The following is a 26,494-nucleotide window of genomic DNA, read 5'->3' on the forward strand; positions in this document are numbered from 1 at the left end:
AGGAGAAGACATACACAGACTTGTAATGTGCATATGATGTACCTTATATAAGGTCCTTCCACATGCTTGCTGAATCCATGCTTAAGGTACACTGTCATGGATGCAAGACAGACAAGGTAGCAGAACCTTGTTAAGCCCTCACCCATGCTTTCAGTGAATACAAGGCTCATGTGAACCCCTCTAATGTCATGACAAAAGAATGGACCCTCATCCTGTTTTTGATCCAGCTGCTTTCAACAGGGGAAACTGAGGTTTGATAAAAGTAATTTTTTTTTAATATTAACACTCTAGTGGAGTTTATTTTCTTCAAATAGCAATAAACAAAATTATTTTCATTTCCAACTCAGCAGGTATGACCTTAACAGCAAAGCGACTCTCAGAAACAGCTTTGCACACAGGGTTCGCTTCCTTTTGGGCTACAGTCATCAGCTCTGAAGAGTCCTGAGCTTCTTTAGAAGTCTTATTTTTTACATAATAAACCAGTCCGTCTTGTACAAATATGCAGTTTGTACACAATATAGTGTGCCTGAATGCACATTTAAGTACAATACCTACACTGGAGAGAAAGTAATTGATTTAAGAGAGATGACAGCTCAGTCGTTCATTTCATACTTTCACAATATAGCAATTTTTCTAAAGCCTCTCGTTTTCTCCTTTCTTCCATGGTGCTGCTCATCTTAGCTTTCCATCAATTTACCTTAAGCATCCAAAACAGCAAGGGACGTTTCTGAATAACCTGGAGTATTCATCCTGGATCTGCAGTGGAAAGATGAAACGAACACAGTGGTTTATTAACAGGTAAATATATGCATTTTCTAAGCATCTTCCAGATAGCATGGCTTATTCTGTTTTCCATAATTTGGTTTTGGAGAGGATTACAAATGATGCAAAGGGAGTTTTCAGAACCCAGACTACAGGGTCTTGCACAAAGGCTTCAGTCCAGAATCAGATGACTGTAATTGGTAAACCTCTTTAATTATTTCATAAGATTACTGCTGTACAATTTAAAATGCCTTGCTTCTTAAATCCCAGATCTGTGAGATATAAATCAGATTTTAGAGTCTTAGGACATGATTGTGAATTATGTATGTGCATGAATTACTTTATTCATATAATGCTGCAATCCTTAATACACTTACTTGGAAGTCTGGCCCATTGAATTAATTGGAACTTCCAAGTTAATACAACTAGAATTGTAGGATTCATCTCCCAGCTTCTCCTCCCCTAATTATATTATCTCTCCTTCCCCCCCCCCATGCAAGACCCTTCCAGGACCTAGATCACATGTTTACGGTTACCATGACAACAGCTGAAGCAACAGCTTTGTTCACTAATCCCTTTGCAGACTATAATACTTGTATGAACTCTCCACAAAGCTTACACCCGGCCTGCTGTGCGTTTCTCCATATTTTGTCTACATTCCTGGAGGTTCCAGGTAGAAAGAGATCGAAAACCTTCAGCAGGGTTTTCAGATTATCCATTTTGAATCTTACCAAAACAACAAAATATAAATTAACACATGCAAATTCCTTTTTTTAACTTCGATATGTTCTCACAATTTGCTCTGTAGGAGAACAAATGCCATGTACCATCGAGTTGATTTCGGCGACCCTTTTCAGGGTGTTCAAGGTAGAGAGTACTCAGAAGTGGTTTACCATTCCCTTCCTCTGGGGGCATTCTGGGACTGTGCAGCTTGCCCAGGATCACACAGCCTGGCTCTTTTGGGAGTCACAATGGGGAACTGAATTCCCACCTTCTGTCTCTGTAGCCAGGTAGCTAACTCACTGAGCTATCCAGCCAAGCCTCAATATTTTTGCCTGCTCTGCTTGTCCCATCATCCGGACAGATCGATGCTGAGCACCCTGTCACTCTCAGATATTGCCGAGCTCCCACAGTCCCTGGCCATTGGCCATGTTGGCTAGGAGCTGACAGGAGAACCACAGCTTCTGGAGGATCAGATGTTGGCAGACAAAAAAGGACACTTTTTATTATTGAGCAGAGAATAATTGCATATGGGTTTTGCCTTTGGAAGGAAAGAAGAGGAAGAAAGCTCTCCCTCACATGCTGTTCCTACTGGAGAAAAGAGGAAAACGGCATCAAATAGAATTCTTTTTTTACTCTTAGCTGTAAGAGCAGTGCTCTAGAAAAAATGGTACTTTCAAGCCAAGCAAAACTGCAGTCGGAATTTGAAAAAGTCACTTTCCACAGCTCTGATTATGCTGTAGCTCAGGACTCATCCACACCGAGCATGTGTTCAGCTTTCCTTGCACCCTCAGTATTGGTACTGTTTGACACTAGGCTGAAACTGGTATCAGCAGTGTCAAATTGAGATGAATCCTGTAGTCTTATATGTTTTGGGATTTGTTATGCCAATGCTAGGATTTGCTTTTGTTTTTGTTCTGTATTGCTCAGATTTGCACTGGTGCATGATCTGCCTTTGTGGACCAAGTACTCCATTGTACTGAGTACCACACTGATGCATACTGAGTTGTCCTGTTTGAGGGTACATATTCTGCATTGACAAGTCCTTGTGGATGTGTTTTAGCTGAACTCCTTCATCCATCACTGAGTCCCATTCTCATCTCTTTGCTTTCCATACAACTCTTTGCTTATTTTCTTTTTCTGTCTTCCTTCTTCCAATTCCCCATGTTAAGAAGGGAGAAAACATATCTTAGCGCAGCGAGACAAACTGTCACTCCATTTCACTTTGTGAATATGTTTTGCACTGAGACACATTATTATACAAGTCAGAACCAAGTTATAGTAACTCTAAAAGGGTTTTCAATGTGAGATATTTAAGGAGTGGCTTTATGGGTTCCATAGCCCCAGTGAGCTTCTGTGGCTAAGCGAGGATTCAAATCCAGGCCTCTTGAGTCCTAGTCCATCACTTTATCCACTATACCACACTGGTTATCCACATAGGTGCCTTTTAATGCCATGGATGATGTTTCATCCCTATCAAAATGTTGTATTTTCCATTTCTCATTTTCGGAATATAAATACAGTAAGTGCTTTGTAATGGTGCCCTCCTTTGGATGTTTGTTTTTTGAGAACACAGGACTGGAAGCTCAAGCAAAGGTCATCCACAAATATAATGGTGGTGATGATGAACGGTTGAATTTTTATTTATCCAGCTTCTTCCATGCAAGTAATGGAAATGAGTATATGTCAACAAGTACACTTTCAATGCACCACAGAGTAGTCCATGTTTCATACCAACACCTGTATAGCATTAGCAACAGATTATTATGTGAGGAAAAGCAGGGGGGAATATGATGACCATAAGGAAAATTTCACACACCAATTCACTAATATAGCACAAAAACTGCAAAATGAAAATTAAAAAGGGGAGTATGGTGACATAGTGAGATAGACAGGCTGAAATAAAAAAAGCTTTTGGGGTAGTGCAATGGAATGAGAAACAGGGTGGAGGGAAGATGTTTGTCTGGTGGAGTCAGGGTACACAAGGCAGAGAAAAGGGGAGAGAAATAATGGCAGGGTGCGGAATAATGGGGCAGGAGACATTTCCGGATGTCCATCTCTCAGAACATGAAACAACAATTGCTCTTTTATGTCTGGATGCCAATATTGGGATGATTGATTCAAAATCATCATCAACAACAATAGCAATAAAAACAATGAATGCCCTCAAATGTCTGTGGACAACATTACTGTGTTGGTGCACTCTCATTTTTTCACTCATGCTTTTGCTGGAGACTTGCTGTACAATAGCAACTGTTAATGAGTGTCTCAGGACACAGCTGTATGCACCAATTCTGAAATCTTTTACGTTTGCCCATCAGTTCCTGTCACATTGGGCTTCTAAGACCGTATAATATAGAAACTAAAATGAAGGGTTTACGAGGAAGTCCTTGTATCCTGCATCGTGTACATTTTTTTTTATTTTGCCCATCCAAACACAGTGCTTGTGATTCTTGGCATGAAAGATATGTGCATTGCCACTTACAACCACATGGTTTGGACGCAGAGTATAAAATGGATGAGAGCCCGTGTTGTACAGTGGATAGAGTGATAGACTACGACCAGAAGACCTGTGTTCAAAGCTCCACTCAGCCAGGGAAGCCTCTGATAAAAATGCTCTGCAAATATCTCACAGAACTTGAAAATCCTATCAGTGTTACCACAAATAAGCTTCAACCTTTCTTATTGGTTTAACAGCAGCTTCTTGGTCACAGGCCTGGCGAAGCTGCCCGAGCTTGTATGCATCCACTTGCCTTCTGCACTTCATGTCCCTGTGAAACAACAATCTCTTTGTGTAAAAGCAAAGGGTGAAAAGAAAACTTTTGGAAAGGAATGTCAAACATGCAAACAAATAAACAAAAACACACCAGCATAAAGAGAATCCGTATTTTTTAGCCGATTAGGTGTGAGCATGGCCTTAGCATATGTACGTGCATGGATGTTTTTGTGTGTTCTTTGAGCCTACTTACTTTTCGGGATAAGACACAGAGAAAGATGAAGATGAACAGTCCCTGAAATGCATTGAAGATGGTAAAAAGATATGCTGTGACTACTGATCCTTGGATGACATGCAGCACGCCGAAAATCCAGGTAGCACCCAGAAGAAAGAGCAAGGAAAGAGCACCTCGTGCACAAGACCTAATAAAATAAAATCAGAGACATGAGCATTTTCTCCCTCTCACTTTCTGCATAATTGCTCCACTAAGAGCTGCCCTGCAGTTACATGGATTTTCCTTTAGGCTGTGCTGCTGTGCTGCTGCCTGAATGGTCCCGGCCTCATTCCTTCCTAACAAATAATCACTGAGGAAAGGTCAAAACAGGCCAACAACTGGCTGCCTTAATCTTCAAAACTGTTTTCTCTGGTGTGCTGCAGAGCCATATGATTTGATTTAAAAATCTGCTGTTTGTGAAATTCCCAAAGGTAAAGCATATGTCTGTTATGAAGGATACCCCTTAAGACACCCTGGAAAAAAACAACAAAGCATTGCATGCTCTTAGGTCAGGACATGTGCGTGGCATCAAAGGGATACTTTGGCCATTTCTCAGTTACAGCCTTGGAGATAGTGCTGGCTGCAAAACCAGGCTTTCTCTACTATAAGAAGGGGGCGGCTTGTGCAATGTAAAAGAAGTTTAAATTGCTGCAGTGGTCGAGTACTGGGGCCCAAATCCCATACACATCAAGTGCTTGTGATTTCACCTCTCTTTTTGGTTAGCACACTGTAATATAAGCATATCTAGCATTGCTTGTGGACTCTGACAAATTACACCATGTTGTCTTGCAAATAGGCCCACTGATTAGTTTTCCCTTTCATTTTCAGTCCAGCAGTTTCTGGACATTCTTTGAACACACACAGGAAAAAGAGCCCTCCCCTTTTCGTGCTCTTTTTCTTTGGTTGCTTCCTGAGACGTGAATAAATTTTTGACTTCATTAGAAGCAGCGCACTGTGAGAGTTGATAGGGCAAGGAAAGGAAGAAAGTGATCAATCAAACAATTGCTAAATCCGAACTATAAATCTAGTGCAGTGAGTGGAAACTGCAGGAGTGTTTCTAAGCAACAAAAACAGTGAGTTGTTTTCAATGGTCCCTGTAGCACCCTCCAGTTTTTTTCCAGCACAAACGGTTTTCAAGGTCTCTATAAATCAGTTTTAAAGAGAATGAATTGATGGAAAAATCACAGCAGTGCATGAAGTAAAATGTTTATGTGAAAAAAGGTGGGGGGAAAGGAACAAATGAACGAATCCCCATTTCTGTCTTTCCTAAGATAAGGGTAGGGTACAGACAGAGATAGGCATTTTTTAAATTCCGTTGATTTCAGTAGTGGAGGACAATATGTATATAACTTTGGTTTAATGGAATAAATGAGATTTAGGCCACAATCCTAGATATCTGGCATAAATGCCCCTGAACCTGATAGAAATTACTCGAGTGCAGTTACGTATAATCTTACACTCCTAAATTGGACTGTGCTATAAGTTTGGTTTCTTCAGAAACCATGGGGTTCTCAGAACAAAGACTGTACTTGTGTTTGAAGTACAGTTCTTAGGAAGAAGTTCCCCCAACTCTGCTCTGAATTAGAGGCCAAAAAATGTTAATCAATTCATCAATAGTTTCACTCAAGAATTTTAATAAACTTGTTTTAATCTCTAAAGGGACAGATTATGTAATGTTTATTCAAATTTCCTGGCACTTTATGATGTGTGAAGGGCTTTTCTGTTTCAGTGAAATTATGCTTCTAAATAGTCTTCATACAAAAAGGTCATTGGGATCGGTGCCGTTTAAATAAATGGCTATATAATTAAAACTCAGTGTGAGCCTTGGGCATTTGTCAGCAAGACATGTATACATTCCTTGTTATTAAGGAAATCCAAACAAGAATGCTTCAGTAATGCTAAAGCATCATAAGCTAAAACAGAATTACATCAGTGTGTGATTATTTTGAAATCGACCAAGGTAATAAATAAATAAATAAAATAAAAATGCTGAAGTTGAAATTTACCGTATGTTTTCATAGCAGCTAACTTCTGGCTTTAGCATGGCTGTTTGTCGAAATACTTTGTAGATGATGACACCAAATGCCATCAAATTAACCTGAAAGAAATATAAAAGGGGTTCCCCCGCCACTCAGTTTAAAATGTACATGTTGGAATTACAGCAGTATTTATACACTAAAAGCAAACAAATCAAATATTTTCTCCACCTTTGACAAGGGACCCCCCCCACCCCATCAAATCACTTTCATAAAACACCAAGAAGTACTATAATAGTACAGTGGGGTCTCGACTTACGAACTTAATCCGTATTGGAAGGCAGTTCTCAGGTCGAAAAGTTCTTAAGTCGAATCTGCATTTCCCATAGGAATGCATTGAAAACCATTTAATCTGTATCTGCTCTTTTCGTCCATAGAAACTAATGGGAAGCTGCTATTCCGCCTTCTGCCACTAGAGGGGGATATTTTTTCCTTTTTTCCTTTTAACCTAAGATGACTTAGCTTTAAAAAAAGGGAAAAAAAGAGTTCGTAACTCGAATCTAAGTTCGTAAGTCAAGTCCATATATTCCTATGAGAGCGGTTCGTAAGTCGAAATGTTCGTATGTCGAGCCGTTTGTAAGTCAAGACCCCACTGTAACCTGGGTCAAAGAGGATTGTAACTCTATATCCTTTCAAGTACATAACTAACAGCAGCCTGCAAAAGTGTTTACTGAATGTGTGGGAAATTCACTGTATGTTTCAAGATCAGAATTTGATCCAAAACGTGTGTTCCCATCTGGGCAGGTTCCCTTAAATAAGATATATATTATTTACACACACACACAAACACACGCATACACATTTCCTCCATTTTAAAGGCTGTCCAGTCCAAGTCTGTTCTAAAGATAAACAACCCTTAGGAGAGAGAGCAGGACCTTGAAGTGACCCACCCACCATGTGTATCTAGACAGCTGATTCAGCTTCTCTACTTGGGTGAGATGCACTGTAATTCCATAATGTCTAAATTTGTATCTTTTTTTTCAGGGTTTTCCAGGTAAAGAATACCGAGGTGGTTTATCATTCCCCTCTCTCTCTCCCTCTCCCTCCCCCCCCTCTCTCTATCTGTGTGTGTGTGTGTGTGTGTGTGTGTGTGTGTGTGTGTGTCCCCTGGGACTGTGCAGCTTGCTCAAGGCCACATGAGCTGGCTTTACTCACAGGAAGCCCAGTGGGGAATCAAACTTCCAGCCTCTTCCTCCACAGCCAGATACCTAAATCACTGACAATATACACGAGCATTTGCAATTTTGTGCCATCTTTTATACTGCTTTTTGGTCATGTTTTGGTGGTTACTGTAGCTAAAACGTAGCATCCTACAGATGACTATATGGACCTTTCCACTTGTTTCACTAACATGCAACAGGGAAGAAAATATGGAATCCCAGTGCAAAACAAGGAACTTAGTGAAATAAGTAGCTTGATTGAGTCAAAAACAAAGCTGTACTCTATTTGCTTCTCCGTGAAACCACAGCTCCTGTGTTTCTACACATTCAAACTGCTGATTCTCCAATCCCCCTTCCTGTTTCTCTTTAGTTTATCAGCTGGACTAATGAAAGCAGCAACTGCAGCATAACTAGAAATAACTGCATGCCAGCTGTGGGGAGAAAAGAGGCCCTTAACATACTCTGGTATCTGCTATAATGTGTTCTTTTTATATATCGAAGGATGCTGCCCATCATGTTCAATGGGACTATTCTAGTAGCCAGCAGGTATGGGTGAACAGTGTCTCCTGAAGTTGCCCACCCCAATGAAAAAGGACACCGGTACCCCATAGAAAATACTTTTTCCTCCCAAGCCACCAGATTCTTTTGCCCTGGTGCTATTGATAATAGGAAAGCCTACAAAGGCTTCGCTCCTCCCTTCTCAGTTTGAACACCCTTGCTGCTGACAATACCGCAGCTGACAGTTTGGCCAGAAATCAGAGTTTAATAGGAAGGGAGAAGCAGGTAGAGGTGTGAAAGGGTTAAAGTCTGAAATACTTCTATGCCTTGCATTTTAATTTGAGTCTCAAGAGAATTGTAATACTTACATCATTTTTGAGGCGAACATTTTGTGTCACTGGACTTGTATCAGATGACTGTTCTGGATGGATTATTGCCTCCCCCTTGTATCACTTGAGTCCAAGGGAGCTTGGTGTTTACTGGAGTTTGTACCTACTGTATCTCTCTTCCCTCTATATCTCAGTGGTTTAGTTATCTGACTGTGGAGCCAGAGTTTGGGAGTTCGATTCCCCACTGTGCCTCCTGTGAGTAAAGCCAGCCTGGGTGGCCTTAGGCAACCTGCACAGTTTCGGGGCACCTCCATAAGAAGGGAATGGTAAACTACTTCTGTGTATTCTCTAATTGGAAAACCCCATAAAGGGTTGCCATAAATCAGAATTGACTGGATGGCCGATTATATATTATTCTCTACTCTCTAGGAAAGTTGCAACTTTTAAAGCTATCTATAAGAATTCCACTGCTCCAGATTGGAGCTTTTCTTCTGTGACTCTTGTTTAAAGCATCTGACTGGGGTCTCACAAAAATTCTAAACTGCAAACTCTGCCATGGTTAAAAAGGGCAGAGTTCAGAGTAGAATAAAAAGGAAGAGAAAACTGCAGAAATCTGAGATAATGGGAATGTCATATGGATGCCAAGAAAAATACTGATAACATCAATGCAGAACCCAGTACTTAAAGGAGAACAAATGTCCTGCTCTGTCTGGAAGAACCCAAAGTCATGAAATGACATATTTCAATAGCATTTTATTGTTAATTATATATTATAACTATTCAGGTGGGGAACAAATGTAACATCCTGCCCTTAAATAACTTCTAGAACATGGGCTTGTCACCTTCAGGCAAAGATAAATGCCTATAGATTTTCTTGGACCACACTTCCTATCATCTTTACCTTTACTTAGAGCTGATAGAAGGCATATGTCCAAAACATCTGGAGTGATGCAGTTGCCCACCCATTATTTATTTTAAAGAAATTCTGCACACAGAGGATGGAGAGCTGAGAAAAGTCAGGAGTTTTAAACTAGGCTTGCTTGTTACAAGCTATGGTCTAATTTGAAAAAAAAATTATTCACAAAGAAAAGTTACTTTCATTGGAGATTTGGTGAGTCAACTCCTCCATAAGTTCCATTGATTCAAGAGGCCTACTCTAGTTGCAAGTAACTATGTTAAATAACAGGATTTCAGACAATGAATAATTGCTTCAAAATCCATCACCTTGTTTACTATAACGCTTTTTGCATATCCATCTGAATGCACATATAGGTTGGAGGAGGGATAAAATTATGCCCATTTATGGCTGCTTCTCACACCTTGCATTTAACCAAAGGTGTGAAGGAGCCTAAGTGATTCCAGATAATACATCCATAGACATTTGTCTGCTTGGTTGCCCTTTCAATGGTCTGCGGTGGCATCAAGCCCAGGAAAGTACCCAATGCACATGCATAGATACTCCTGCACCTTCAAATACATACAGAGTAATACAAATTGCTATGAGTGACTACTTTCTTTCTCCCCTGGTAGGAGAGAAATTGTTTCCTGAGATAAATGAATCCACGTTGCTTGGGGCCCGTGATCTGCCAACAGTCCTCCTCTTGTGCCTCATTATCTTCTGCTGAGCCTTGATCCATTTTGGTATCTCTCTCTCTCTCTCTCTGTGAGTGACTGTGTGTCTGAAGCCAAGGAGAATATAAGCCAAGGCGAAGTATAAACCATGAAAACCTTGTTTTTATGGTTTATACTTACAGGATCAAGCGGCCAGCTTCCTTGACCATGATCTTCCTCAGAACTACAGCTTGCTGATTTGTGATTCGTCAGTTTTGCTTGCCTGCCTGCCTACTTTTGTGTGTCCATATAATAATTTTGCTTGCCTGCCTGCCACCAGCTATAGTTTTCTAGTAGTGGAAGTCGCAAAACATTTTTTTTCAATAGATGCCAACCGCCACTCTGCCTGCATCCCACTGGAAACAATGTCCTGCGTTGACATGCCACCTGTAGGAGGTTGTAGTCCACAACAGTGGGAGTCCTGCTAAGGTGACAACCAGCACTTGTAGGTTTGTAGGACACCTGATGTTTTGCGTCTCCTCCAAGAAGTAAAAATGGACCTTTCTGCTCACCCCACAACCTTCAAATAGGAAACAATTTCATCACTAGTATCTTTTAGACATCCAGGAAAGCCTACCTTGTTTTCCTGGATTCTAAACATCACTTGGTATTAAGGGATGAACCTGTTTTTTTAAATCAATATGACTTGCTGATATTTATTTGGTTTTCAGTTTGTTGTTTTACATATGCTGCTGCTATTGATTTGAAGTTGCATGCTGCCTCAAAGGCCTTCATAGAGGTTAACATTCCTTGAAATAAACACCCATTTAGAATGAAATTACAACCCTCAATTAACACAGCATGCAGAAACGCAGGTTGTGCCAGACTAAGGGCAAGTTTAGTGAGGGAGGGAGAGCTGGATGTGGGTTCAAGGTCAGAGGGCTATGAGTATTTTAAAGCATGAACATTTGGGGTCAGTACTGATGTCCTCTAGCTGACCTCCCTGTATCTGGGGTTTGATTGCTCTTTAACTAAAAATATTATTTCAGTTGCATGTTTTCCATTGTTTTTCTGCCAGTTTGTTCTTGTGCCTTTCACTTGCTTAATGGAACAAAATTAGTGATGCACCCACTTATTTCCTCATTGTTCGTTCGTTTAGTCATTTAGTCGTGTCCGACTCTTTGTGACCCCATGGACCAGAGCACACCAGGCCCTCCTATCTTCCACTGCCTCCTGGAGTTTGGTCAAATTCATGTTGGTAGCTTTGATGACACTGTCCAACCATCTCATCCTCTGTCGTCCCCTTCTCCTCCTGCCTTCACACTTTCCCAACATCAGTGTCTTTTCCAGGGAGTCTTCTCTTCTCATGAGATGGCCAAAGTATTGGAGCCTCAGCTTCAGGATCTGTCCTTCCAGTGAGCACTCAGGGTTGATTTCCAAATTTTACTATTAAAAATGTCATTCTAGCCTAAGGGAGAAGACCCTGCTTGTGGGAAATTGCCTCTAATGGACATTCAGGAAGCATCTTTTTTCCTTTATCTCACTTCATCATAACCTATCTCACTAGACCAGTTGATTAAGCTCTTTGCTTAAGCAATACCAAAGTGTGGAAATAACAAGTTATTGCTTGTAACTACTTATAGTTATTGCTTATAGCTACTTGAACTACAGAGTGCTGTCCTCTGAAGATGCCAGCCACAGAGACTGGTGAAACGTTAGGAAGAACAACCTTCAGAACACGGCCAAAGAGCCCGAAAAACCCACAACAACCATTAGATCCTGGCTGTGAAAGCCTTCGTGAATACACTTGAACTACTTACTCTCTTGCCCATCTCCCCTAGTGCAAGGCAAAGAAAATCAAACAACCAACCTTGGCAATGGGATGAGTTAGCTTTTCAATATTGTACTATCAAAAACAGGTTGCTTTTGAGACACCGTAAGAAGTAACAGAAATGGATTACTTTTTAAAAGTAACTTTCCAGCCAAGAGGAAATGGTACGCAGGTATAGGTGGCATATAGCGAAAACAGGGTCAATTGGTTGTTTAGAGACTCTGTCACTACTTCGCATGAGAAATTTCCTGAAACTATTTTATATTTAAAAGTATAACATCTAATGTCTCTGAAACCACCAGTTTTCAAAATTAATTATACAATTAAGTTGACCTTTATGAAGATTATATGCAGATTTGCTTTGTAGGATAGTTAGTTTGGTGAATAATAGATCAAATAATTCATTTCACCTCTAGCTGGCATTATGTTAATCTGCAGTGCTCTTATTAAATGATGGGGGAGATGCCACCAGAACACAGAGAATGTATTCAGAATAACTTTTAAGCAAAAATGTGCTAGGTTTAATGGATGAAAAAAAATTATATATATGTGGCCCCGACCAAATTGTTACGTTCCCTATTCAACTTCTTCTAAGGCCACATGCTGCTCAATGTGAGTTAATTTGGAAGTACTTTCCAACTTCTTTACTTATTTCATCTCCTATTAGTGGGTTGGATCCACAGATTTTCAGTGGAGTCCTTCTTGTGGAACTGGTGCTCCAGTTCTGGAAAGAGGAGTGTGTGAATTCCACTGCTTCTCTGCTTTCCCTGCATCCTCTCTCTCAAATTATCCCAGTCTGGAGGGGACACTGCAGAGCAGGCATGGTCTGAAGTAGGGGATATGCCTCATCCTGGGATGGCATGGTGAGATGTTGTATGCTCACACCAAAGTCTGGCAGTGCTCTGGAGTAGCCCAGAAGATTGGAAAGTTGCCAGAGGAAGAGTGAATCAGATAAATATATATTTTCTCCCCCTTTCCCACCAGGCACAGTTCTCCACTTTTGAACACGCACCCCTTTTGTGTTCCTTCTCGAGATTCATGTCTTTTAATTGTGAAGACAAATTTTGGGGACAATATTGTGATGCTTAAATGACTGCTTTGAGGCTGTCATAATTCTCACATAATGAGAAGACAAGGCTCAGTGGAAAAGACAATAATGCTAGGAAAAACTGAAAGCAGTAGGAAGAAAAACGGAGATCAAACATGAGACTAAAAAAATGAAGCTATGACCTTGAGAGTTCACAAATGTTTGACCTTTTGAAGGTCACAAATTCGTAAGATTGCCATTGATGGCATATGCAGTTCTATCATCATCACTATCAATTCAAATGCTTAATTTTGGTTTGAACATATTCTTTTTTAGTATCTTTTCATGGTCCTCGTCAAGTCTTTATGGTGTGGCATATCCAATATGTGCAACTTCTCAGTGTATGAAAAATCTGAAAAATTTTCAAGGTTGTATGGAATGTACAGACATTTGACAAACATATTTGAGCCTGTAACTTAATTGTTATTGTTTGCTGTAATATGTGGTCAATATGACCAGATAGGCGGGGTATAAATGGAATAAATAAATAAATAAATAAATAAATAAATAAATAAATAAATAAATAAATAAATAAATAAATAAATAAATAAATAAATAAATAAATAAATAATGGCGTATTCTTAAGGATGTGGGTCATCCCACCTGTTTTTTGTTTGTAGTCTAACACGATCTGCTGTACCTGGGTGAGAAGTTGCAGAATACCAGAGGGAAATACAAAATAGGACACTATTATTTGTGCAGTTTTAAGTACACCAAGAACACTCATAAAAACAAGATGCTGCTGGACAAGAGCCAGCTAATTCCTATTGTCTGACAAAGGAAAAGGCTTCAGTGTTCCTGCACAATTAAATAAACGAATACATGGAATGCTCATATTTCTCTTGTGCAAAAGAATGAAGCTTCACTTCAAAGACAGCCACACGACTATGAGCTCAATGTGGTGATTCTTTACTTTGTGTGTAAACTAAGCGTGTGTTATTGTATTCATGCTGAACTGTTGATGGCTATTTGTTTTGAACAAGTGGAATTTCTCAAATATTATAGTCAATGGTAACTGTGCGAGAGCTTGGCCAGTTGTGCCCTGGGGTCATGTCTAGTTTTTTTGTGATTGGACCTGTACCACTGACACTAATGGATGCCATTCTGTCAAAAATGGAAAGACAGATGTCAGAGAAATTACTGACTTCGGGGGGGGGTGTTCAGTCAACAGTTTAATGGCCCTTATTTGCAATCAAAAATCAAATTCATCATCAAACAAAGTATCTGGGATGTAGAACTACAACACAAGGTAGGTTTTGTTGTGAAATATCCTCTCTCTGGCAACAACTTAGGCCAACTTAACATCTTACCTTCTGCACTTTTGGAGAGCAGATAGCAAAGGGTTCCATATCAAGAACACATATAGACTTGCATAGTTGGAGGAGCGGAATCTGTTTGGCATATTTTATAATACTACTCTTTTCATAATGATATTCATTACATTTTTCTCATACCCATTCTTTAAAAAAATCCAAGGCTAACTGCATAAATTTTATCATTTTTTTTCTTTCTCTCAATTTGTAGGCCACCTATTCCCATTGGGGGCACCCAAGGTGGTTCACAATGTTAAAACAAATAATACCAAAAATGCATAAAGTTACAGACTGAAAAGCAATGAAACTGCAATAATAATTAAAAATCCATTATGCAATTTAAAAAACATTTAACACTTTTGAAGCATACTTAGAAAAGCAAAAGGCCAGCATCCAGGGACTCAATCAAAGTTATTAAAAGCCTGCCTTTATCCTTCCAACTGCAGGTGGAAGCAGAACAGGGAGACCGCCCATATGTACACAAGCTCCATTCAGACAATCACAGGAGCTCAAGTAGGTCGTGGTAGCTTGCTACGATAGTCTACTTCCATTTAGTATTTGTAGTACCAAATACATAAGCAGAGCTACATCAGGAAATCTACTACACAGGATGCAGAATTAACATGATTCATTCTAAAGATTGACATCTTTACCCCAATATTGAAAATATGCTTCCCCCCTTACTTGTAATAGAAATGTGAAAGCTACACTAACTACAATATACATTAGATGTATTTGGGGGGAGAGGGTGGGAAGGTTAATGTTTAGGTGGTTTGGACATCTGCAGACCTCATGTGTTCTTGTTAGGTAAAGGTAAAGGTTGACAATTTGTCCAGTCGTGTCCGACTCTAGGCGGCGGTGCTCATCTCTGTTTCCAACCCATAAAGCTAGTGTTTGTCCGCAGACAATCCTCCGTGGTCATGTGGCCAGCATGACTAGACATGGAACGCCGTTTACCTTCCCACTGAGGTGGTCCTTATTTATCTACTCGCATTTTTGCATTTTGCATGCTTTTGAACCACTAGGTTGGCAGGAGCTGGGACAAGCAATGGGGGCTCACTCTGTCGCGTGGATCGATCTTACGATGGCAGGTCTTCTGACCTCACAGTACAGAGGCTTCAGCGGCTTAACCCGCAGCACCAGCACGCCCCTGTTCTTGTTAAATGCCATCAAATCAGAACTGAATTATAGCAATCCTAATAGGTCCCTCAAGGTAAGTGAGTTATTTAAGGAGTGGTTTCACCAGTACCACTCCCCGAATGAGTTTCCATGGCTGAGTGGAGATTTGAACCCTGATCTCCATAGTCCTAGTCTGTCAATCTATCTGCTACACCACACTGGCTTTCTGCGTACCTCAAAAGCTAAAGTAAAGATTTTCTTACACTTTGTTGAGAATAAAGATCGTGTGAATCCATCCTACAGTAAAACAAGTAGGACAGAAGTGATAGGAGAGCATGTTATGTCCAAGAAAGGGGTTACAGAGGTCAGGGATATCAGGTTGTTGATTAAAAGCATAAGATGTAAATTTTCAGTAATATGGTCCATTGGGGTTGACAAACAAAGAAATTGGTTTTATGAGTTCTTGAAAGGGAGGTAATCTTAATAACAGGCTACCTCACCTTCAGGGACGTGGTAGTGCTGCGGGCTAAACCGCAGAAGCCTGTGCTACAGGGTCAGAAGACCAAGCAGTCATAAGATCGAATCCATGCGACGGAGTGAGCGCCCATCACTTGTCCCAGCTCCCACCAATCTAGCGGTTTGAAAGCATGCAAATAGGGACCACCTCGGTGGGAAGGTAACAGCGTTCCGTGTCTAAGTTGCACTGGCCATGTGACCACGGAAGATTGTCTTCGGACAAAACCCTGGCTCTATGGCTTGGAAACGGGGATGAGCACCGCCCCCTAGAGTCGAACACGACTGGACAAAAATTGTCAAGGGGAACCTTTACCTTTACCCCACCTTCAGTTTCTAATAATGAAAAGTCTAGATCACTGGTTCTTAACCTTGGGTTACTTAGGAGTTTTGGACTGCAACTCCCAGAAGCCTTCACCACCAGCTGTCCTGACTGGGGTTTCTGGGAGTTGCAGTTCAAAAGCATCTGAGTAACAAAGGTTAAGAACCACTGGTCTAGATGTGAGAATTCAGAAAGCTTCCTCCACTCTTAGAAGAATGCCAAAATAATCAGCAGTTGACAGCAATGTAAGTTTCTCTATAATTAATCTTAGTAAGGAGAGGCAGATGAGTTGCAATGAGGGGACTGAATGTAGATTCTCAGATTAAAAGATTTTGAATCCAGATTCATTCCAGTTACAAAGTTGCTCTGGATTCTTACCAGTTACCTATCTGGCAGTCCCCAGCGATACAACTAGGGATGCTCTGGAGTTTGGTTTTTGAATTTGTTTTCTTAAATCTTTTCAAACGGCTTAATCCCAAAGGTGTTTACTGAGGCAAAGCTGTCCAGAGTTTGTTTACATTCTTCAGGTTATTTGATTCTGCAGCTTTCTGTCTAAACAACAAGTAAAATAGCTTTTAAATGAAAACTATTGAACACCACAGTATACAAAGAAAACTACCGATGTATGAACACCATTGTGTCTGTTTACAGATGGAAAGAACAGCAAGTATGAATCACTGTAATTCTGAGTTCCTTCAGAGAGAATCACAAAATCATATGATATCCCAGTGTGTTAGATTTTGTATTAGGATCCATGACGGAGTTGTAAAACATCCAGACAGCTCCACATTCAGGCACACATCTGAGGAATACAAGTTATTTCATCTTCAGCTGGCAGTTTGCTTAAACAGCTGGCTTTGAACGTCTTTCCTGCCGTATGTCAGCATACAGGAAGAACTGAATTTGTTAGTTGGCCATCCTTTGTTGTGGAATTATCTAAAGGAAGGCCAGATGTTATTAAGTAGTTTTCTGAAGCAATTTTCTGTAGATACTTTAAAAGAAAATACTTTACAAATTCAGTCACTTAGCATCAAAGAATAGTAATTTATCAGGCCTATTAAGAGGCAACTCTCTTTTCCTTAAGAGGAAGTTGAGGGAGTTGGCAAGTGGGGTGGCGGAACAGTAAAGTGTGATAGGAAATATGTGGAAGGGCACTGCATGAAATGTCAGGAAGGTTAGACAAAGACTTCACCAAAGAGAGTGGGCCACCTCAATGAGAAAGGGAAAAAGAAAGGACAATACTGGGAAGCAGAATGTACTGTCTTGGTTAGCTGATAGGAAAGCTGTAATTGTGTGTGTGTGTGTGTGTGTGTGTGTGTGTGTGTGTGTGTGTGTGTGTGTGTGTGTGTGTGTGTGTGTGTGTGTGTGTGTGTGTGTGTGGTCATGCTGCACCCAGCTTACAGTGACCTTAATGAGGTTTTCAAGGTAAGTGAGATATTTAAGAAATGGTTTTAGTTGTGCCCTTCTGTAAGTTTCCATGGTCAAATTTGAACCCAGGTCTCCTCACTAGAGATGGGCATGATTTGCCAGTTTAGTGGTTCATGTTGTTTTGTTTAGTGGCCAAAGGGGCATTTGGCACTTCCCAGCCCCACCTCCTCAGGTGGGTGCCCCACTCAGAGGCAGCAGCCTGGCTTGTCTGCCTGACCTGTTCCAGATGCTGTCTCTGAGGTGGGGCTGGGAAGTGTCAGAAACATGTTCGGCCACTAAGTGAACTGACACAAACTGCCAAACTAGTGGTTTGTGTCCATCTCTACTCCTGAATCCTAGTCCATTGCTAAATCCACTTTGCCAGAGGGGTATATAAACTAAATGGTAGCCCTGATATTGATTTTTGTTTTGTTTTGTTTTGTTTTAGAATAAAAAAAGATGGGGAAGGTGATACAGAACAAATGTTCCCAACATGCTGTCATCAGCATGGGAGGAAGGGGTACCTTCTCCAAGATGCTTCAATTGACTTCTCCCAAATTCCTACCTCATGTGACTCTTCTGCCTCTTTCAGATACATTATTGCTTCAGAGGGAACACTCATTTAAATGCTGCAGAGGGAAGAAAAGCTACTCCAGAAGAAAAGGACTGGAAAGAGAAGGCAGGCTGTTGCCAAAACACTTAAGCCTGGCCAACACCTTTCCCGACCCCCAAATCTGGCCACTTCTTCGCTCTAAATGGCTTTTGAAGCAGATTTTTTTTAAAAGAAAGGATCATGGCTGAAACATCCAGATCAACTTCTCATACACAGTCATCCCTCTCTCTGGATTCTAAGAGTCTTTCTTCTGTTTCTCAATATCACAAACACAAATTCTATTTATTTACATCATTTCTAGGTTCCATGCTTAAAATTAAGAAAGTCAGTCTTACAGTTCTGAGGAAAACTAGGCACATATACTTGAATCCAAAAGTCATACAGACATGCAAAAATAATAGGCTTAAAATACTTAAAATCCATAAATACTGAGCTTAAGCTTTGAACGCATACTGAGGTCAGAAAATACATTTCAGTTGTAAGCTTATAGCTATGCAAAGTCCAGAAAGAATTTTAGTCATGTTTGAATGAAAAATACAAAAACATAAAAACACAGAAGCTCATAGCCTGTAAAGGTAGAGAAAACATCTCTATGACATTTTGAAGTTCTTAAGAATAAAATCATAAAAAGCAAAAAGCCTTATCATTTTCAATGACGGGCATGAAAAAGTATTTGAACTTGTTAAAGTAAAAATACACAAAATCAAAAGCATTGCTTATTTCTAAGCACATTATTAAAACACAGCAAAATATTTCTCTTAAAGAGAAAAGTTCACTCAGCCTTCCCTGCCTTTATCTAGGTTATTCACATAGGTATCTCCTGGGCGCTTGTCAGTCCATCTACATCTTCCTGCTTGTTTGCCAAATACAGTGGCTTCTTCATCCTTTCAGATGGTTCCCCCTTTCCAAGCAGGTGGCTATGTTTCCTGGGAAATGTTCTCATAAACATAATAGAAGTCTTCATTTTTTGAGTTAATCAAAACATTATGACCCAGAACTTTACCTCGCTTCTAAGAGCCGAGACCTGCGGAGATAGCTACCCACTGAGATAGCTAACCTCCCAGAAGCAGCCTCCACTTGGAGTAACTTCCTTAACACCATATTTAAGCTGTACATCCTGAATGATTGTTACATGCTTTTACATTTTAAATGTTTCATTCATAAATACTGCAGATTATATGAGTTCATACTCCTCATTGTTACGACACTAGATTAAGGAAATAATTAATTACTTATTATGAGGCTAAAGATTTATTTATTTATTTATTTATTTATTTATTTATTTATTTATTTATTTATTTATATGCCGCCCACACTATCCAAAGGTCTCTGGGCGGCTTACAACATTTAAAATGCAATAAAGATATGTACAATTAAAATACAATTAAAATATATATAAAATTGCCATCAGACCCACAGCTAATATTATTTCAGTTAAAAGCCTTCTGGAACAGGAAGGTTTTGACCTGACGCCGAAATGTCATCAGTGTCGGCGCCAGACGAATCTCAGTCGGGAGGGCATTCCATAGTCTGGGGGCAGCTGCTGAAAAGGCCCTTTGTCTGCAAGCTGTCCCTCTTACCTCCTTGAGGGACGGCTCTTTCAAAAGGGCCCCCTGGATAGATCTTAACTGCTGGGTAGGCTCATATGGAAGGAGGCGGTCCTTCAGGTATCCAGGGCCCAAGCCGTTTAGGGCTTTATATGTCAAAACAAGCACTTTGAATTGGGCCCGGGCAGCAACTGGTAGCCAATGTAACTTATACAGAATCGGCTTGATATGTTCCCTGGCGGCCACATCACTCACCAGCTGCGCTGCTCGATTCTGAACCAGTTGCAGTTGCCGGACTGTCTTCAAAGGCAGCCCCACGTAAAGCGCATTGCAGTAATCTATACGGGATGTTACCAGTGCATGTGTAACTGTCATGAGACTCCGCTCGTCCAGGTAGGGCCGTAGCTGGTGTAGTTTCCGCAGCTGGAGGAAGGCGCCTCTGGCCACCGACTCCACCTGGGCTTCCAGTGTTAGACTGGGGTCCAGGAGCACCCCCAAGCTGCGGACCCTGTCCCATTCAGGGCGGGGAGATGGCCCTCCAGCCTGTCTGGCGAAGCACCCACTAACAGCACTTTCGTCTTGTCTGGATTGAGTTTCAATTTATTGACCCTCATCCAGTCCATTATCAGGTCCAGACACGAGTTCAGGACAGAAACCGCCTCACCTGGATTGGTGGAAAACGAGAGGTAGAGCTGAGTGTCGTCAGCATATTGCTGACTCCTCAGCCCAAACCTCCTGATGACCTCTCCCAAACTGCACTTTTATTTTTCTTTTCTACTTACTTATCAAGGAGCAAACTACTTAAAGTAACATTCATCTTTTTCTCCTTTTACACTGTTTTGTAAAAGCTCCTTTTGTACAATATATGGTTTTTCTCATTTGTTCAACACAAGTTTCTACATATAATTTGTGGTACTGTATTTCTTTGTTAATTAGCATGATAGGTAAACTTAACTTAAGCGGCAAAGTAAAATCTATTTCCTTTTTTCCCTGCTATTGTCTCTGTTCACATAATGTAAGCATCATTTTGTTTATTTTTTCCATTGTGAAAACTGACACAAAACTCAATGAATGAGCTACTGCTGTCTTATCTAATCAGTTCTTTGTGTACTGAAAGCAAACTGCCTGTGTTTTGGTTTTATAATATAAACTTGTATCTCCAGCTGCGGTTGTTTTTAAAAACTACTTTCATTTGTAATGCACTTCTCTGGGGCACTTTTTAAAAGGACTTTTCAATTTTAGAGCAACACCTTGGCATCCCATTCAAGTTTCTTATATTTTCCCTGCCATATATTTCTAACAAAATCCATAATTGACAGAATGGCTTTTGTTCAGGATGTGGAAGCATAGCAGTTGCCATTGTAAGCAGCTGATCTCCTTCCTTCCATTAGATCTACGGAGTTTAGGAGAGCATATGACTGGTCTGGGAACATATCTCCCAAAGCTAGTTAAACTCCTGTTGACTAATATGTCATGAGATGAGTCCCACCTTCTGCTTGATTTATTGTGCAACCAAATGCATGCCTATGAAAAGTTAAGTTTCCCCAGGTTCAACAGGAAATTCTTCCAGGCAGCCGAGTATACAGTTACAGCCTTTGTGAATCATGGATGAGTTATTCCATGTACTTTGATGTGATTACTTTGATATATGTTGTTAAGACAAGTCCTAATTGCTGAGATGAACTGTTCAGCTGTATATATCTGTGATACTAATGTTCTGTAAATGTTATTAATGCCATATATACAGATCTTCATAGGCAAAAGCATGCCATTTGATAGTTTGCTCTGTCCTTACTTTCTTTGCAAAGGGTTACAAAACAAAATCTGCCTCAAAAATATATGGCACCTTTAAACAGAAAGGAAGAACATTACAGCAATAATTAAGATTAAACTGCTTGGGACAGGCCTTGTAATGTAGTTGATTTTTTTTCTTTTTAAACCCATCTATTCTGAATATAAGCATATTCAGTGGGAGAAAGAGAATGCACTCTTCTGTTCCCTATACATTAAGACTACTAAAAGCTATATAGCACCAAACCTGCTACAGATTAAACCTTTTGTGGCTGTCTCTTCCTACAAAGAGGAGGCAGCCTAGGAAAGCCAGAGCTAATTACAGTGGTGCCTCACTAGATGATGATAATCCGTTCCACTGAAATTGCTGTTTAGCGAAATCATTGTCTAGCGAAAAGCATTTCCCCATTGGAATGCATTGAAACCTGTTTAATGCGTTCCAATGGGGAAGAATCATCGTTGTCTAGCAAAGATCGGCCATAGGAAAGCTGCTTTCCGAACCGCCGATCAGCTGTTTAAATCGCTGTCTTGCGAAGCTTAGGTCCTGAAAACCCCTGTTTGCAAGCGCGGAAGGAGTTGTCAAAATTGTTGTCTAGTGAAAATCGGTTTGCGAAGCAGGGACCAAATATTGTCCAGCGAAATTCCCCCATAGGAATCACTGTTTTGCGAATCACTATAGCGATCGCAAAAAGCCAATGTCTAGCGAAAAAACTGTCATGCGGTGTAACTGTCTAGCGAGGCACCACTGTATAAGGATTCTGACACACTGAGTTTGTTGAGTGTCTCATATTCAAAACATAATAAAATAAAATAAAGCTACCAGATCATCCTTTTCCTACTTTCTCAGGTTCTCAACTCAATAATTAATGAAACCATGTATATATTGATGTCAAATTTCAGAAAATGGAGTTGGTAGAGGGAAGATCTCCTGCTGCTTTTTCTGTCATATGTTTCTCTCTCTCTCTCTCACACACACACACACACACACGCACACGCACACACACACGCACACGCACACGCACACGCACGTGTGCACCCACACGGACACACACACACACCAATATATCTGAAGTTCAGAACAGTTCTACAGGCATCATTCTCCCTCATGATGCTTATTATCATGGTTTGAATTAACAAGCTTGAATTCCGATGTGCAGTCTGGCATGAACAGAGACAGATTTCTGTCTTTGAGCTAACAGATGGATAAAAATACTACTTCAGTGCTGCTTCTAGTCAGTAGAGAAGAGAGTTAAGTATGCAGCCGTTTAATCCAGAAAACAAAAATAATGTCATATTAATTGCTTTTAACTGCAGGTAAGCAAGCAGTCAAAGAGCAAACAAAGGGTCTACAGTCTGATCTCTCTCATTATCCTGTCCCTGATGAATTCACCTGTCCACTTTTAGTTGTTTGTTCTAGTTTGACATAGTACTAGAAAATGTTTAAGCATCACCACAAGAAGAAATATTAGCAATGGGGGAAGCAACAAATAGAAGTAAGTGTAAAAGTTTAATTGCTTTTTGATCTGTAATTTGTTGTCCTTTTGGTATTACTTGTTTTGACATGGTGAGCCACCTTTGGTCTCCTCAACAGGAGAAAGCCAGCCTGCAAAATTATATAATTAATAAAGCCACACTGTACGTCTTGTATATATTTCCATATGTAACTGTCAGTTTGCTGTTGATAGAGATGTTATTAAACCCCTTCCACAAAGTCACTATTCACCGTGAGAGGGAAGCTTCCAGAAAGCCAATGAGGTGTGGTAGCAAGAACATTCACCTATAAAGGGAGAGTCTGCATTCAGCCAAAATGCTCAGTATGGGACCACTGGCTGAGCCCTTCTCAGACAAACCTACCACACAATATTGTGAGGATAAAAATAGAGGGGAACCATGCATGGTGCTCTGAGCCACTTGGAGGAAGGATGGGATAATGAGTAAGCAGTAATACATAAAACTAGCATGAGCAGAAGCTGCTTACTGGCTGAAATCCGGTTACACAACTTTACATCCACACAAGCTGATGACATCATCAGCTGTGGGCTTTTAGCCCTAATTAAAAGTTTCCTATTCCTCTCCAGGTTTTGTGGCTCCCTAGGAATCCCTTTCAACCTGGGAAAGATTCTATATCTTGATTCTAATTTCAACATTGACCACCAATCTGTAACTAGACCCAGTTCCTCTAGATCTTATTTTTTATCTTTTGATTTTTAGTGAATAAGTCTTTGTACGTGAGTAATGCTCCCTTCTGATTCAATACTTTCAAAGTGAATGCTTCTATTGGTGCAACCCATATTGGAATTTTCTTGTAGGTTTGTGTTTGAAATTTTTGCCATACTAAGCAGAGCACCTTCCTCAGAATATGTTCTGCAAAATGTGATTGTTCTTTGTATTTCCCATACCACACATATGCATGCCAACTCATTTTTAGATCATGACCCAATTTCAATCATCTTTGATTTACTAATGTTATCCATTCTTTTATCCAGACCATGGCACATGCCTTATAATATAATAGCCAATTCAGTAGTCCTGAACCACCTCTTTCTTTTAAGTCTTACAGTATTTAAAATTTTATTCTTGGTTTCTTGGCCTTCCATACAAATTTTGAAGTCAGGCTGTCCAGGTCCTTGAAATATTTATAATTTAATAAAATTGTTAAATTTTGAAATAAAAATAACAGTTTTGGTAATATCATCATCTTTATTGTCAAAATTCATCCCATCATAGAGGTTTGTAGCTTGTTCCATTCTTCCAGGTCTTTCTGAATTTCCTTTTGTATTGTAAGATAATTTTCTTTCATCAAATTACTTGGATTTTTTTTTTTTGTAATGATAACTCCTAGATATTTCACTTTCTGTATCTCCTTGAAATTAGTTTTCATTTCCAGTCTTTCCACGTCTTATTTCTTTATGTTTTTAGTTATGAATTTTGTTTCTTTTAAGACCTGCAACAGCTCCGGATTCTTCTATAGTTCTTACTAATTCTTCCAAACTGTCCAGAGGGGTTTCTAGTATTATTGCTAAATCATCAGTATATGCTTGCAGCTTAAATTCTTCTCCCCTGATTCTGAGACCCTTAATTCCAGCATTCCCTCTTATTTGTCTATTTAGAATTTCTAATGTTTGAATAAATAATAATGGAGAAAGTGGGCAACCCTGCCTTGTGACTTGTTCAATTTGAATATTTTCAGTTACTTGACCATTGATTTTAATCTTGGCCTTCTGTTCAGTGTATATTGCTTTAATTGTTTGTAGCAAAATTCGTTCTGCTCCCGTCTTCTTTAATTGCAGCAACATAAACTCCCAATCAACATTATCAAAGGCCTTTTCTGCATCTAAAAAGATTAACAGCATTTGCTTTTCTAGATGCATTTCATAATATTCCAAAATGTTTATTATTGATCTTATATTTTATGATAGTTTCCTTTTTGGGATGAAACCTGTTTGATCTTTGTGTATCATTTCCTCAAGTACCTCCTTTAGCCTCGTTGCCAAGATGGTCATATGGATCTTATTGTCAACATTCAAGAGAGAGATTGGTCTGTAATTCTTGATTTGTTTTTCCCCATCCCTGCTTTGTGTATTAAAGAGATATGTGCTTCTTTCCATGGATCCGGAATTTTCCCTCTAGTTTCAATGTCTTTTTATTAATTTCTTGAAGTGTGGACTTAAAATTCCTTCAAATGCTTTGTAATATGCAGCTGGAAGTCCATCTGGTCCAGGGGCTTCCCATTTTTCTGTTTTTTCCATGTTTCTCCAATTTCACTCGCCGTAACTGGTTTATTTAAGTTTTCCAATTGTTGAGAGCTAAATCTCCAATCTGGAAGTTTATTCAAATAGTTCCATTGTTCTGTTCACTCTTTCTTTTCATAAAGATTGGTATAAAAGTTTTTAATTTCTTTTTCAATTTCCTTTTGTTTGTATATTTCCTTTCCTTCTTTGTCCAATATTACATTGATCATTGTTTTTTCTCTTTTTTAATTCTATATGCTAACCATCTTCCTGGTTTGTTAACATTTTCAAAAAAATTTGGCCTTGTAAATTAATTTTTTCCCCATTTCTTCTTGTTCTAGTAAGTTAATTTTATGTTGTAATATATTTATCTTGTTTTTTAGTTACGTAGCTGTAGATGTTTTCTTTAATTCCATTTCTTTCTTTCTTTCTTTCTTTCTTTCTTTCTTTCTTTAACTTATATGCTGCCCACACTACCCGAAGGTCTCTGGGCGGCTTACAGCATTTAAGATACAATAAAAGGGCAAAATAAAAGGGCAAAATAATTAAAATGCAATTAAAATATATATTCTAAAAATTGCCATCAGACCCACAGATAAGAAAGGGTGAAGGTCTGTTCAGTGACAAAGTGTATGGTTTGCATGGAGAAGATCTCGGGTGCAATCCCTGGCATCTCCAGTTAAAAAGCTGCACCAAAGGGGGGGGGGGGAATATCTTTAGAGATGTTATTAGGATTTGGAATTTTTTGTTTCTCTCTTTTTTCTTTTGTGCATTGAATTCTATTGTGAAGCCACGAAAATAGGCTTTGGCTGCATCCCATATCGTTGTCAACCTCATCCTGGGGTTTATTAATTTGAAAGAAAGATTCTAGTTCTTTTAAAATTTTAGTCAAAAAGATCTTTCTCAATAAGTGGCTATTTAGTCTCCAACCTCCTCTTCTTACTGCTTGTCCTAAGATCATTAATATTGGGTTGTGCTCTGCATATGTATTTGGTAACATTACACCTTCTTCCACTTAATGTGTCATTTCCACTAAAATCCAGGAGTTATCTATTGTTGACCATGAATTGTGTTTATTTGAATAAAATGTATAATCTCTTCTCTGAGGGTACCTGGTTCTCCATATATCAATTAAGTTTAGTTCTTCTGCCATTTCCAGAAAAACCTTGGGGAA

The 26,494-nt window shown here is 39.6% G+C and overlaps 1 protein-coding gene across 1 annotated transcript in view; it reads right to left on the minus strand.

The window, feature by feature from the left end:
- Positions 1-266: 266 nt before the first annotated feature.
- Positions 267-26,494, minus strand: part of ADGRL4 (adhesion G protein-coupled receptor L4) — a 134,894-nt gene continuing 108,666 nt past the window's right edge. Inside the window, exons 14-16 of the mRNA XM_020812571.3 lie at positions 6,479-6,570; positions 4,452-4,620; positions 267-756 (exon numbers count right to left, since the gene is read on the minus strand). Coding sequence (XP_020668230.3) covers positions 694-756; positions 4,452-4,620; positions 6,479-6,570 — 324 coding nt within the window. The 3' untranslated portion in view covers positions 267-693. The remainder of the gene's footprint in view (positions 757-4,451; positions 4,621-6,478; positions 6,571-26,494) is intronic.

This window comes from Pogona vitticeps, chromosome 4 (assembly GCF_051106095.1).
Source record: "Pogona vitticeps strain Pit_001003342236 chromosome 4, PviZW2.1, whole genome shotgun sequence".
Classification (NCBI taxonomy): Eukaryota; Metazoa; Chordata; class Lepidosauria; order Squamata; family Agamidae; genus Pogona; species Pogona vitticeps.